Source organism: Alligator mississippiensis, chromosome 12, assembly GCF_030867095.1.
Source record: "Alligator mississippiensis isolate rAllMis1 chromosome 12, rAllMis1, whole genome shotgun sequence".
Classification (NCBI taxonomy): domain Eukaryota; kingdom Metazoa; phylum Chordata; order Crocodylia; family Alligatoridae; genus Alligator; species Alligator mississippiensis.
Genome location: NC_081835.1, coordinates 14,186,615 through 14,201,309, shown reverse-complemented (window position 1 = coordinate 14,201,309; position 14,695 = coordinate 14,186,615). Strand labels below are relative to the sequence as shown.

Genomic DNA, 14,695 nt, shown 5'->3' with positions numbered 1-14,695 from the left:
CAGAAATCCCTACAGATTGATGGCTGTTGATGTAGCATATGTCTTGGTAAGGAGAGAGATGGACTTGAATTTTTGGCTATGAGCCTGATCTAAAGTCCATTGGGTTGAGGCCTGTCATCACCATTGATATATTTATAATAGTATGTATCAATGGCAATCTTAATAATTATCCATGCAGAATACATGCGTATCCATAAAATGGATATCAATTAGCAGATCATTATTGGTGGGGGGGTGGGAGGGGAGAAGAAAGAAAAACCATCACCCTAGTGTGTGTTTTATGTTTTATAAATATAGACTGCTTACAGATATGGAAAACCTCCCAGTGCTTTAAGCTTGGCGTACTCCCGCACCAAGTGCAGCACATGCCCAGAAGAGCCGTAGCATCAGCTTGACCTGGTTCACCTAATGTCTGTATAGGTCAGGTGCTTCAGTGGAGCTGTTGGGGCTATTGCATTGAATCAGCTATTAGATAAAAGCCTCAAAAAGCCCCACTAAAGCACCCGATCTACACAGATGCTGGGGAGCCAGGACAAATTAAAATACTTCCCCTTCCAGTAAAGTACTGGGTTTCTTTTTTTATGTCTGTAGTCATATTGATGCTACTTATACCATCTCTTCTCCACTGAAAGTAAAAGAAATTTCTAAATACTTAGAGTCACATTCCCATAAATATACTTTTGTACATAGAAAGCGGGAAATATATAGCAACAACAGTATAAGAACCTTCCCAAACCATTTAAGACTGCCTCCAAATGATTTTCTCCGTCTCCAGTAAAAATACATTTATTTGCTAATCATATCAAAATGAAATGGTAAAATAAGTGCCAAAATTTTCTGTATTTTATAGAAATAAAATTTATGTGGGGGAAACACTGTATTGTGGTTTATTTTGGGGCTCATTAATTTTCTGTCTGGGCCAAGATCCAAGAGAGACTTAGATGCCACATGATGAACACTGCAGTCCATCACCAGAAGTTGTGAACCATAACAAGCCAGGTCACCAGGCTTCCTATATAACATCCAGAGAGAGTTAGGTGCCTCACAAGGGAATATACAATATTGAGCAAGCTGAGTGGGACATCTAAAGCAAGCAATATAGAAATGTTGAAGATAAGGGGTATGTCTTAAATCCCAGCCCTACCTGCGTTTATGCGCCCCTTACTCTACAGTACTGGGAGATGACTCCATCAAAGCCAGGTATATCCTGCAGAAGGCAGCTGTCTAACATCAAACCCTTGTATCTAAAAGAAACAGGAAGCACTTAGCTTCTTTAAAGCTGGAGGGGAAGGCTGACAGGGTTCCCTTTTATACACTCAGCCAAGATGCGGGACACCTGGGGTCAACTCCTGTTTCAGTATACATTTCCTGTGATATTGCACAAACCAGCTGACTATAAGGTGTGTGGGGAAGTACTCTCAGCCACTCCTAATTAAATTGTTTCATTTTGCATGAGAGAGAAAACTCATCTAGCCAAAGACTTCACTCTTTACCCTACTAGTTAGGGCATTCACCTGGGAACAGATACGGGTTACTTCTCTAAAGACTATTTCAGTACTTTCTTCAATGGCTGTTTTTGCTCCTTAAATGAGACAACCTTTGGAGCAAACACTGGATCTGGTACTAGCATCTCTCAGGCAAGTGCCCTAACCAACAGGACAGAGTTAAATTCACTCTGGCTCACTCTCTCTGCCCCAGTTTCTCATGAATTCTTTGGTGCAAAGTGAAAGAGCTTCACCAGGAGAAGAGACTCTGCATTGCAGAACAGCAAGTGCCCTTCTAGGTAGGGCAGTCTTCTCTCACGTGAGAGGGGAGGGAAACAGATTACGGGTCTCCTACTTCCTGAGCAGGTGCTTTAACAATGGAGCTGTTTGTAGGCATTTCACCTACCCTTCCTCCTCTGGCTGTGATTTAAATGAAAACTATGGATGCAACTCCATTTTGTGTTGAGGCCAAGGAGATGGTGTTCTCAGAGCATGCCTTACTGCCACAAACCTAGGGAGGATGGCTAGGAAGACACCTATGGATTCCAGTAGGGTTTAGGAAAGAGCTAGGCATTAAGCTGCTCCCCCCTTTCAAGCCTGAAGCACCAAAGGCATGCATAGATGTAGGTACCTGAGAAGTTCAATGCTGACAAGGGGTGTGGCACTCAGGTCAGGTGGCAGCTGAGCATACGGTTGGGAAGACTACAGTTTTGGCCAGAGGGTCTAAATAAAATAAAAATTAGGTTCGCGGTGGCAGGAGGGCTTAATATGCATCATGGGGATCTGCCTGCTGTATCTCACCCACCATAGAAACCAAAGTGCAGTAACTGTAATAATTGTTTCGCTCAGGGGTAAAATGTCCCAGTTTAACTTACACTTGGTGTGAGACAGTAGATAGATGAAACAGTTACAGTAGCTTAGCTGATACTGAAAGATCATTTCATTGATATTTAGATACCTAAATTCTGCCCAAGTCTCTTTGGGGATCCAGGACCTCATGCCTACATTCTCAGTCCTCAATCTGTTGGATTCTGCTTTTGGTTGTTGCTAAAATGGGAGAAGAGCAGTTGGCTTTCTCAGTATCAGAAAAGAAGAGGGTAGTGGTGTACAGAAGAGGCTGAAAAGCACTGGCCTCAATATTGCAGAAGCACTACAGTAATCCAGGTTTCATACAATAGTTTAATTTGGCTAGAATTTCCCCTTTAGCCATTTGCTGAATACATCTGAATTCTTGGACCCTTAGTTTCATTATGAAATGAACTCTTATTTTGATATCAGCTCAGAGAGAGTTGCTCTTGGATATAGACTGCCCCCACTGAGAAGCATCCAAGATGTTTCTTGAATTTCTGTGAAGTCTCTCTCTCACACTGTGAATGGGGGTCTGTAGCACAGGGGCTTCTGGGTTGATTTTAGCATGTTGTTTATTCCTGGGTTTGCTTAACAGAGAGCAGGTACTTTCACACTTAAGATTTCATCCTGCACTAGTGGGTACTTTGCCATTAACTTCATTGGATACAGGATTGGATCCTAACATGCAGTAAAAGTGTGTGCTATAGACTGAACTCTCTCATGAGTAATAAATAACCTAAACTGTGACTTTCCTGGCTGTGGTCAACATGCATCACAATCTCATTGTTATTTTAAAGTGGAGCTATGCGTTAGTGTTTGTATACCGTTGTGATAAGCAGCACGAGTACCATGGCAACAGGTTTGGTGCTTATTTATATTCTACAAATTTGGGATATTTATAACATGGGTATTTGAACTATTTGTATGGAGCTGGAATTTGGGACACATTCTCAGCTCAGTTTTTGTTGTAACAATGTTACTTTAAAGTGATGAGCTATTTTTAACATGCTAAAATTAAACATGTTTTGGTACTCTGTAACATTTGGAAACGGATTATTTTAAACTCATAAAATCAGAGTTAGAAATAAAAAATTGAAAAATGTAAAAGGCTTAGATATACAAAATAAAAAGAGATTAAAAAAATCTGAAAGTGTTGGGAGGGATTATGGTCTAATGGTTAGGTCAGGGCATGGGGGAATATACATTGACGATACAGATGCTCTGAGGTGGAGGTGGTGGGGCAGCACTTTAAAGCATCTCTGAGAGTCATTTTAATTAAGGCACCCGGAGCTCCTGCGTGTCCAACATCCCGCACTTCAAAAATGGCAGCTGGGGTGCTTTAACTGAAGCTCATTCAGTGGGTTAGCACTGAGGCCCCAGCAGTAAAGGGTGGCTGCACATGGGCCTTGGCCTGTCCTGAACCTGTTTAGCAGGGACCACTCTCAGCATGATAGTTCAAAGGTTGACGAGTGGGGTTTGTCACAAGGAACTTGTTTGTGGCTTCCCGTGATTCCCATTCCTTGATCCAGATGGCATCTGCAGACAAATCCTGGTCAGGGAAGTTGTTCCACAAGGGACATCATGAAGGAAGGCAGGCCTTGGGTAGATTAAACAGGTTACCGTAGAGTGGTAAGTAAGGTGCAGCACACACAGTTTTGACCAACTTTTGGGTCATCATCAGTAGACAGATGTGTTGGGGAGTGATATTTGTGAGGACAGGAAGCCAGGGGAGGGGAGTTGAGGGGAGGGTTCCAGTTATGATGGTTGTGTTCAGCTGAGTGTCAGCAAGATGTATGCGTGATGACTTTCCAGGCAGGTGCACAATACTCTGCTGCTGAGTATGATAGGGCAAGAGCTGAGTTCCAGAGTGGTGTGACTGCAGCTCCCCACGTTGATCCAGTAAGTTTGGCTAGCAAGTTGTTTTGGGATTTGACCTTTTCTGCTGTTTTCTTTAGATGTTCCTGGAAAATCAGGGTTCTGTCTAAAGACGCTCCCAAGTCTGTTGGGTAGGGATCATGGTTTAGTCTATGACCACCCCGTAGATGTTAAGTTCTTTTTTGGCACTGGCATTGTGGAGATGGAATACCCAGGATACAGTTTTGGCAGGGCTCAGTGTGAGCTGTCATGTGGTGCAGTAATCTGCCAGCTTTGTCACATTTTTGTTCAGGGTCTGGTCCAGAGTGCAGAAAGATGGAGCTTGAGTGGTGTAGCAGATGTCATCAGCACAGATGAATTTGCAAGATGTGGTTGTTGGTAGATCATTTATATATAAACTGAACAGGGTTGGGACCAGCACTGAACCCTGTGAAAGTCCATTGACCTGTCTCCTCCATGTGCTTATCCCCTGCCCAAGGTGGACTCTGTTACAGAGGAGTGCTTTGATGACTAAAACAAACCAGCTTGGAAGTACTCTTGACAGTTTTAGAAGCAGGCCAGTGTGCCATAATTTATCATAGGAAGCTGTAAGGTCCAGTAGCGCTGTGCCTGTTTTCAGGTTCTTCTGAAAACCATTTTTGCTGTAGGTGGTAAGTGCCAGTATTTGATCACATGTGCTATGGCCCTTGCAGAATCCGGCCTGATTGACACTAAGGATGGTCTCTACTTCTGGGGATATCCATTGTAAAAATAGGTACTCAAAGACCTTGCAGCATGCAGACAGTTGTGCAATTGGTCTGGCTGCCAGCATGAGGTCTTTGTCAAATTTTCAAATGGCAGTAACTTTTACCATATGCCATATGCCTCTTCAGAAGTGAGCTTGAGCTGATGATTCTTGTGTGGAAGTGGGTCTGCCACATGCAAGCACAGGACCCAAGTTGTTTCAAGAATTCTGGGAAGATGTTGTAACTGGCAGCTTTGCCGTGTTTCAAGCTGTTTAAAACTTTTTCCAGTTCAGTGACCTCACAGGGTGCGTCCACACATGCAAGCACGTGCGCTTGCAGCAGCTCAAATAGAAGCGGTGCAAATTTGAGCCAGGGCTTTTTGCTTTGGTGCATGTGCTCGGACATGCACTTTGTTGTGGAGCAAATTGTGCCACTTGGGGCAAAATAACCCTGCCTGGCTCCTCCCTGATCTTCAGCCAGGGGGAGCTAGAGCCCGGGGCCAGCACCTGTGCTGTCCCCAGCTGTATAAAAAGCTGCCCTGTCCTGGCCTGGCTGTGACCTGCTGTGCACCCACCAGACCTGGATGGGGACTGCACAGCCAGTAGAGGCATCTGCCCCTCTGGGCCAGCTGCCAGCGGACTGTGGTTGGCTTCTGTGTGGCACTACTGCCACGTGTGCCCCCTGCTCAGCCATCTGGGCAGCTATTGCCTGGAAGATGTTCCGGGTGTGGTGGCCTGCTTTGAACTGTCAAAGCATGTCCTCCTGGCCCCATTTGTCCAGGAGGTCAGCCACAGCCAGATGGGTCCAAGTTGCCAGCTCTGAGTGGGCAGGATCCTGCCACTGGCCTCCCGAGCAGGAATTCTGGTGTTCCCTATTGGAAAACTGAAAAATCCTTGATAAAAAAAAAAATCCCAAAGTCACTCTGTAAAATCCCCCCAAATCCATGTTCCTCCACAAGTAAAACAAAAGACCACGATAAAGAGAGAGTGAGAGTGAGACAGAGACAGCGATCAGTTGGACAATGTTTTATTGATATATCTTACAGTGTTAAAAGCACGTCTCTTATCCTAATAATAAAGTGAACTGTAAATACACATTTCATTAATACATATTTTGCTGCTCTCCCACAGGGCAATGGCCCTCACACAAGGGTTTCCTCCCCACAACATGGGGTTCAGCCCCTACACAATCTGTATGGCCCTCACACAAGGGGTTTGTCCCCCCCAACAGGGGATTCAGCCCCTAAACAAGGAGTACAGTCCCGCAAAAGGGGATCCGGCCCCCACACAAGGGGTTTGGCCCCCACACAAGGGGTACAGCCCCCCAATGGGGGCCAAATGGCCCCCACAGGGGCTACTACCCCCCTCGAAATGTTCACATGCCTCACCCCAGCCCCCCCAATTGCTGCCTCACCTGGCCCCATCCGCCACCAGCTGCTGCAGCCCCCCCAATAGTTGCCCCACTCAGCCCCACCCCCGCTCCCCCAGATTCCCAAATGGCTGCCTCACGCAGCCTCACCCCACAACTTGCACCCCCAGACCCCCACAACCCCAGGCACCATCACTTTAACCCCCCCCCTCAGAAAAAACAGAAAATAAAATGGAAAAGAAAGCCTCTACTTACCTTAGGGGGGGGGCACTCCAGGGCCTCCTGGCAGAGCCCCCCCGGGCAGCACAGGACAGTAGGGGGGCAGGAGGGCCCAGGCTTGGGCCGCTGGGGCTGTCACCCTGCCCCGCACTGTGCGGGCAGGGCCCCAGTCAGCCACACGGCAGTTGGTAAGTGTTGGGTTTTTTTTAAATTTTTCTTTAAACTATGGGGTGGTGGGGCAAGGATGGGGAGGCTTGGGGGGATGGGGCTGGCGGGGGGGCTGGCAGTGGGAAGGGCCAGCCAGAGCAGGGGTCAGGGGCTTGAAGGGGGCTGGTGGGGGAGAGGCCAGCCAGGGCAGGGGTTGGGGGATGGGGAAGTGGGTAGGGCCATTGAGCCGGCCGTGTGTTTCAGCACCAGGGCGAGGGCCAACCATAGAGATGCTCTGGCAGCCAGAGCATCTCCATGGAGGACCCAGCCTCCGGTTGCCTCAGGGCATGGCCTGGGACCATGCGCTGCCCCGCTTTTTTAAACTTTGGTTTTTTTAGACCCCTGGATTTCCAGGGGTCTAATTTTCTCCCTGCGCTGCAAGTTGGCAGCTCAGGGAACATTTTTTCATTCCCGCATGTGCCTCTTGCCCTGCCTCAAATGGGTTTGAGGCGGAGCAAGAGGTACGTGTGCACTCGTCTGGGCATGCCCGAAGGGGTCAAAGCTGTTATATTCCACACGTTGCTTCTGATATCGCCTTAGTTCTTGATAAGTGGTGCACTTTCTATTCTTTTCCAGTGGTGCCATAGCTACGTGTAGTAGGTGATTGTACTAGTTACTTACTGCATGTACATACTAGCAGACTGTATTCTAAGAGAACAGACTAATCTTTGTAAAGCATATTTAATTTCCTAAAGAAGCCAAAGTCCTACAACTTTAAAATGCATGCCTACATTTTATTGTAATAACTTGATAAATTCATATTGATTTATACCTAGACTGATTTCTTCAAGGTATCATGACATAAGTCTCATTACTATGTCTTATGCATTGGTGAAATGGGCAGGTGTTTATAGACCACTTCATAATAGACAGATGTGTAAGTACAGATGTTAAGAAAATTAACTTACTTGAAGAAATTACTGCCAGGTCAGATGATCAGAGACCATATTTCTGGCTCTGCCATTGACCTACTATGTAGCTTCTGGCATATGACTTATCTTTTTTGCACCTTCATTTCCATTCTCATCCTTTGTCTTGTTTCTTGCAAAAGCTCTGAAAGAGACATTATTTTTAACCATGAATTTGTATAGCACCTGGCTCACAGTCTCCAAATTAAATTAAATGCTTGAGTTTTACTATACCATTAGTAACACTTTTGTAATTAGATATCGGGCCTCTGGACCTGGAGTCAGATAGCTACTGGTTCTCCACTTCTCTCGTTTTCAGCAGATAACTTAAATTCCATTTCACACAGATGGATAAATCCTTAAAGCATTTATCTGTCTTCTGAGGCTGGACATTGGAAGTTGAGATAAAATAGAAGAGGGTCAGAATTACTTCTGATCTTGAATTTGCCAAATTTTAGAAATCCATAGTAGATTAGTATAACCTGTGATCTTAGATACTAGTCTACTCCATGATCAATTGAAATGCTTTGCTAGTAAGGTCTCTTTGTTTGCTCTGGACAGGACCAAATAATTATACTGAAAGCATCCTATTGATTGCTTTTGACAGAAAGCATCCTATAGTGCTTATCACTCACCATTAAGCCAATATCTTTGCTCCATCAGTACAAGGACAACCTTGCCTTCTAATGTGCAGGAAATGTGGCATTGCAATTGAAGCATGTAGTTTCTCATTTTCATAGGTTAAATAATGGAGAGATTAATTTAGCCTCCCTGAAGAACTGAGAATGCTCTCAGAAGAGAAGTCTAGTAAATCAAATTGATGGATGACTGCTCTGAGCCATACTTTTTAGAGTTCAGATTGTACATGAGCATTTCCTGGCTCTTCCACATGGGCCCCTCTGTCTCTTTATTTTCCCTTCCTTTTTACAAATTGCATTTTCCTAACAGGGCAAACCAAACTAACATGATGATAAAGGTGGCTGCATGGAAGCTTTTGAATAAGAAGGATTGTTTCTGCATTAAAATCACAAAACCAATTGTTATAACTCAATAAGGGCTCAGTATTTTTAGAGAAGAGCCTAAACAGACAAAACAACCGGCATCCCAAGATTAGGATTAAAACAAACTTTTAGAGATGGCAACAGCTAATTACCTGACCTAACATTAATAAAAACAAAAGCCTCCAGTTTGAAAATAATAGATTTGGATTGGCATTTTTAATGGTAATTACATGTTTAACTCCGTTCAATGACTGTAATTCTCAGCAAAATTTTCTCACCCAAAAAGTGAAGTCCAATTTCTGGACGTTAGTCACGTTACACTGTAATACTTTACAAACCTCTTTACACATGAGAAGTTTATGAAGACTAGTTGCATATGTATCTTCAGAATCAGAGTATAAATAAAAGCTTTTATTCTGCCTAAAATGTTAAATCAGCCCTCACTTCCCTAAGAAAATATGGCCAAAGACTGATAACACAATTCACTAATTTGTACAATTCTTTCAGTTATATATTACTATTATATTACTAGCATATTAGGGTTTTTTTAAGTCTTATTTGCAACTGATGTGGGAAACGCCTTGAATAGAAAAAAAAAACTTTGCTTCTATATAGTATCTTTCATTCAAGGATTTCAAAGTGTTTTGTAACTAGTAGTAGTAATAATAATAATAATAAAGGAAAGCAGGCATTATTATGCCCCTCTCCAAATGGGGATATTAAGAGGTAGAGTTAGATGATCCAGACAATTGTAGTGCCCCTATACAAGGCAATCCTGGTTCAAAGCCTCTTCAGTGTCATGGTATTGCAAACAACATACAATTTCCCCAAGATCAAAGAGTCAGTAGAACAGACAGGAATAGACCCCAGGATTCCTGAAACCTATCCCCCATCTCCTACAACTAGACAGGTATAATTTGCCAAAACTGAATTTATTATCTAAGCCCATTATCTTGCTGGTGTGAAGTGTTGGAGGGGAGAATATGGCTAGGTACAGACATTCAAAAGCCCAAGGCAGAATCGATTCGAGTTGCATGGTTTTCTGTAAGTGGTGTAGTTTAGATAGGTAGTGAACAGAACACACATTTGCCCTGGGGAGGGGGAAGGTGGGGGAAGGGAGCATATCTTATATTGGGTTCCTCCATTTCTAAACCAGCCTGTGTGCCGAACTTCTGTTCTGTTATGGGTATAGACTGGTTTCCAATCACTTATAGTGGTAAAAGTGTAATGTGAAATGTACCTGGCCAATTTAAGTGTGCTCTTTTCCTTGCTGGATTGAACCCTTCTTTATAGGCAAAAATGAATTTTAGTATTACTTCATTACAGTATGGAGACTGAGATCGTATGATACCAAGCAAGGTGAAGCCATCAAGAGGAAAAAGGGACAATTCCATTTAAATTCCCACCAAAATGAGATGTTAGTACTTGGAATTGCTAAGGATGTTTGCCCTTGTACTAGTGATTCTTTCACTGAATTGTCACTACTTGTTGCTTGTTTCTGACAGCCATTCTGGACTTGGAAACTGAGCCTGAAAGCCCATTAACACTAGCTATTGATCTGCAACAACTGAATGGACATGAACGGACTCTTCAAGAGAGGGGTATCTATGCAATACTTACAGTTTCTCTCCTAGTACAATTTGCATTTTAATTTGTTTCTATGGAAACAAGGGACTAACAGCAACAGCCTAATTTGGCAGGTGTCACACAGGCTCCTCCATAGTTTCCACCCATGAGTCTCAACTTTGAGTACTGCAGTAGGCCTAGTTTCATACCAGGCCTCATTCACCTCTGTATTATTCTACTTTTGTGTTACTGGAACTCAACTAAAATGGATGGGGTCTCAACAGGTGAGACTGGAGAAATTCCTGGAGCAATTCAGTGATCACTCAGGGTGCCTATACACAAGCATGGAGGTTGCTCTGGCACGCTATAATTACAGCACAGAGGCTGCTCCAATGCAATTAGTAGAGTCTGCTGGGTTCAGCCAGCCTCTGCATCTCATGTATCAGCATCCCCACTCTTCAAAATGGTGGCAGGGGCACTTTATCTAAAGCTGGTTCAATGAGCTGTAGATAAAGTGCCCCCGCCACCATTTTGAAGTGCAGGGATGCTGATACAGGAGATGCTCCGGGCACTTTAATTAGAGTGGTTCTCAGAGCCGCTCTAATTAAGGCCCCCCCACTCCAAGCATGTGTATAGACACCCTCTGGCACCAACCTGAAATACTGTACTTCATAATTTGTCAACAACTAAAAGCTTAAATGGAAATACCATGTTGTTTTCTCACATACAGAACACACAATTTTAAAAAATAGTTGCTGGAAATTGGAGTGTGCATTATATTCCAGGAAATACAGTAAAAACCATTACCTCCTTCCTCCATCTCATACTGGCCAAAAGTGAAGTCTGCATGTGATTCCCAGGGAGCAGAACAATAAGCAAGCTTGGCTTTCTAGCTGCCATGACTCCGTTACTTAATACAGGGAAAGACAGTTTTTTCCTTCATTCATTTTTTCAAAAACAAGGGCACATTTGCATGCAAGAAATTGCAGTATTTAAATGCAGACTATAAATCAATATTTTAAAAATGTATTTGCAGTATTTAAATACAGACTATAAATTATTCACCTAATTTATTTTAATTTTTGATACTTCTGCAGTGATATTTATTGGCCATGGTATAACAGAATTGTTGTAGTTCTGGGGAAAAAGGCTGCTGAATTTGAAACCCTGTTCTGATTGAAGGTAGAAATACTAGTAATCTCATGAGAGAGTCCGCTCAGGAGATATTGAGTAACAGCCTCTGCTTGTATTAGCTGGTAGAGATTTGCAGAATTCACTGGAACTATGATTTTCACTAACAAAAAATAAAGGCCACCAACCCTAGTTTGTGGGCTTTGAATAAACAGCTAGATTTCCACCAGCTTATTCAAATGTTATGCCCTGTGAACATTCGCCTCTCATCAATTCATAAACGATCTCTCTAAAATAAAAGATTTTACTTTTGCATTTTAGAGTAGTTTAATTTCTACTGTCTCATTTAGAAGAAAGAAGATTTCCACCACCTTCAGACTTCTTGGGAGACCTTGGCGAACAGAGAAACAGACCCATGCCCCTAGAACACAGGTGCGATGCTTTTCTTACTTTACCTTTCCTTGTGTATTGGCGCGAAAGTGGTGGAGTGTCACATCTGACAGACCTTTCATGCAGCATAGGTTCATCGGTGCGTATTCAGCATGATAGTAGGGCCTTACTCTCCTTATTAGGACTTTCTAGACCTCTGAATGCTGGAAGTTGGAAGCGGCAGGGGTCTGATCAGTCTGGATAGGCCCTGCATAAAATACTTCCCTCTAGCATCTACTCTTTGCCAGTCCGAGAAGGAGGGTAGTGTTCTGTCTTATGTTTTTAATTAGCTTTACAAAGTCCCAACCGAGATCGGTTCCGACATTTATGCCAGTTGCTTTACAAACATGTTGTGAGAGACGGTCCCTGCCCTTGTAATCAAAATGGACTAGGACAGGCAAAGGATGGAAGAAGGGAAGAAGTATCCTCCCTGTTTTATGGTCATGGAACCAAAGCACAGAAAAACTGAAGGACTTGCTTCAGGTCAGAAAAGTCTGGGGCAGAGCTAGGAAAAGAAGCCTTGTCTCCTGGGTTTCCTCCAGTGCCTTAGCTACAGACCAGTTTTCTTATCCAGGATTCCTGGACTTACTCAGAGGCTGAATGGAACAACACATATATGATGCAGTCCCTTGACATTTTTCTTGTGAGACTTAAATGGGACAGCGGACTTGGGGTAGCCTTCTGAATCATGTGTTCATCCTACAGTCCTGGGTACTAAATATATACCCTTCAGTTTTTGAACCCGAAAGCTTGCTTAATAACTTTTCTCCAACTATTTGGGTTGGTCTAATAAAAGATATCAAATTCACCCAAGGAATCTTGTCTGCCTGTACCCTTCAGCTGATTTCCGCCCCCATCTTTTTTTTCAAGAAGCCTTTTTTCCCCCCCAATATTTTTTTTAAAACTGCAACATAAAAAATGAAGCAGCATTTTAACAAATCAAATATCATGCAGGGAGAGATTCTCACTAGCTTCTCTCATCCAAAAAAAACCTTAGTATGTCCAGTGAAATTAAGTTATGCAGTCTTTATGTAAGGGAAAAACTGTCTCCAGAGCATTATGAACTGCCTGCATGTCTTTTAAACATAGTTTTAAAATGATAGAAAAGGTATTAAGCAAACAGAAGAGCGTTGAATTTGATGGTTGCCTTCTAATGAGAGTTTAGCAAAGCACACATTTGATCTAAACAAAAAGGCACCTAGAGACTGAGGAATATTATCTAAGAGCAGATGTGTTATATATTTCCTTTGGATATGTTGAAACCAGGGATAATTTATTAGTCCCCAGCCTGTAATCACAGTGTCATGGATGTTCCAGACATTGTTGTTACTGATTGCAAGCCCTGCAGGGGTGATTTATCATGTCAAAAATTATCTGGATGCCCTAAAAAGCAGTCACTTGTGGTCTCTGATACCTGCCCTGTGGCATCCAAATATTTGTAGGATTTGTGATTACTGGCTTTTTCTTTTCATTGAGGAAAACTTAGACAGCCTAATTGAAACTGTCACCATATCTGACGGTGAAAATTGTTAAAAAAATATTGTCGGGGACCATAATGGAGCATTTGCAGAACTTACTTGCCATGGGGGATTTAGTCAGCAGGGATGGTTCATGGATGAATTGCTTAAATGTTCTTCAAAAAAGTAAAGTTGAACAATATCCCCTCTATTGGAATCCGCTGTACAACATTGTAATACATCTTTCCAAGACCGTCTTTACATCACAGAGATGAATGATGGGATAAAGCCATATATTACAGAGGGGGCATTTAGAACCCAAGCCTGCACCGCTAAGTCAATGTGAATTATAAGACTGTCTTCAAAGGGAGCAGACTCAGTGTTTCAAGGGTCAGTTGTTATCTGTACAATGATTTTATTCATATTCTATTTCAGGTCCGTGGGTAAGAGTGCACTGTTACATTTCTAGGAGGCCGCTTTGTGAGCAGAACGTTAAAAGTGACGCGCTGTGCTCTCTTCACGGGCAATTTAGTCTTCTAATACTTGATTTCTTTGGAATCTCAGTTCCGCTTTATCCCAAACAATAATATTTGAGGTTAGGATTCATGCACAAAGTTTTGCTTTAAAACCAGTCTCTCCAAAAGTGATCAAAATAGGATATTTTATTTTTTTCACAATGACAGTAATCATGTAATTTATAAAAAAGGCCTTATTTTTTGTAATTAAAAAGATGCGGCTGCTAGCAGTGATTCATGTCAAAGATCTGGGTACTCTCACATGGGCCTATTCCTCTCGTGCTTATTCTCTTGCAGTGAGTTAAAGGTGCTAAACTGTGCTGGCTACTTCTTTAAAAAGGTTAAACAGTGAGCGATTTAATAATTGTTTTAATGTTAATCCTCAGGATTCCCACAATGACAGAAGATGTGGCTAGAAATGCCCTCGTTAGCTTTGTTAATTCCAAGTGTTGCTATGGTAATAAAGCTGCAGGAGAACTGGTCATTCAGGATTTGAGGCAGCTGACTTTATACCGAGTGAGTATATCCATATCTGATACTTACTGGGACATTTCTGGTTCTGTCACTTGTATCAGTGACACTGGTCTGTGAAGAATTATCTATTCATTAAATGAAATGGATTTAATTCCTTTGAAAGGGAGGGGGGGAAAAACCCACCGTACTGATAATTGCAGGTTTTACAAGCAAACATGTTCATCTTCCTCTCTAGTATAGAATATGTACAATGTCTAAAGATGGCAAAATATCTGAAAAGTTTTCTCTTCTTTTTAAGACTGTGGTTTTGGTCTCGCACATGACCTCCATAGAAAATGACTGTCTTTTCCTAAGCAAAGCTATAGGTACTTGTTGAGTGTACATGAATGTGTTTCAGAGTACAGGGCCTCCTGTGATTTATGGATGATGGCCTATTTCACTTTTTAAGACCTGTTCAGTGGGATTTGTTCAATAGAACAAAAAACTC

The 14,695-nt window shown here is 42.7% G+C and overlaps 1 protein-coding gene across 6 annotated transcripts in view; it reads left to right on the top strand.

The window, feature by feature from the left end:
• Positions 1 to 14,695, top strand: part of SSUH2 (ssu-2 homolog) — an 88,722-nt gene that overhangs the window by 1,724 nt on the left and 72,303 nt on the right. For 5 of the 6 annotated variants that reach the window (XM_019499784.2, XM_019499781.2, XM_014604551.3 and 2 more), the window contains exons 2-4: positions 10,142 to 10,237; positions 11,684 to 11,765; positions 14,121 to 14,250. In XM_019499784.2, the coding sequence (XP_019355329.2) occupies positions 10,142 to 10,237; positions 11,684 to 11,765; positions 14,121 to 14,250 (308 nt within the window). Of the gene's footprint in view, positions 1 to 10,141; positions 10,238 to 11,654; positions 11,766 to 14,120; positions 14,251 to 14,695 lie in introns of all 6 variants that reach the window. The other variant, XM_019499783.2, reaches the window with a different exon arrangement.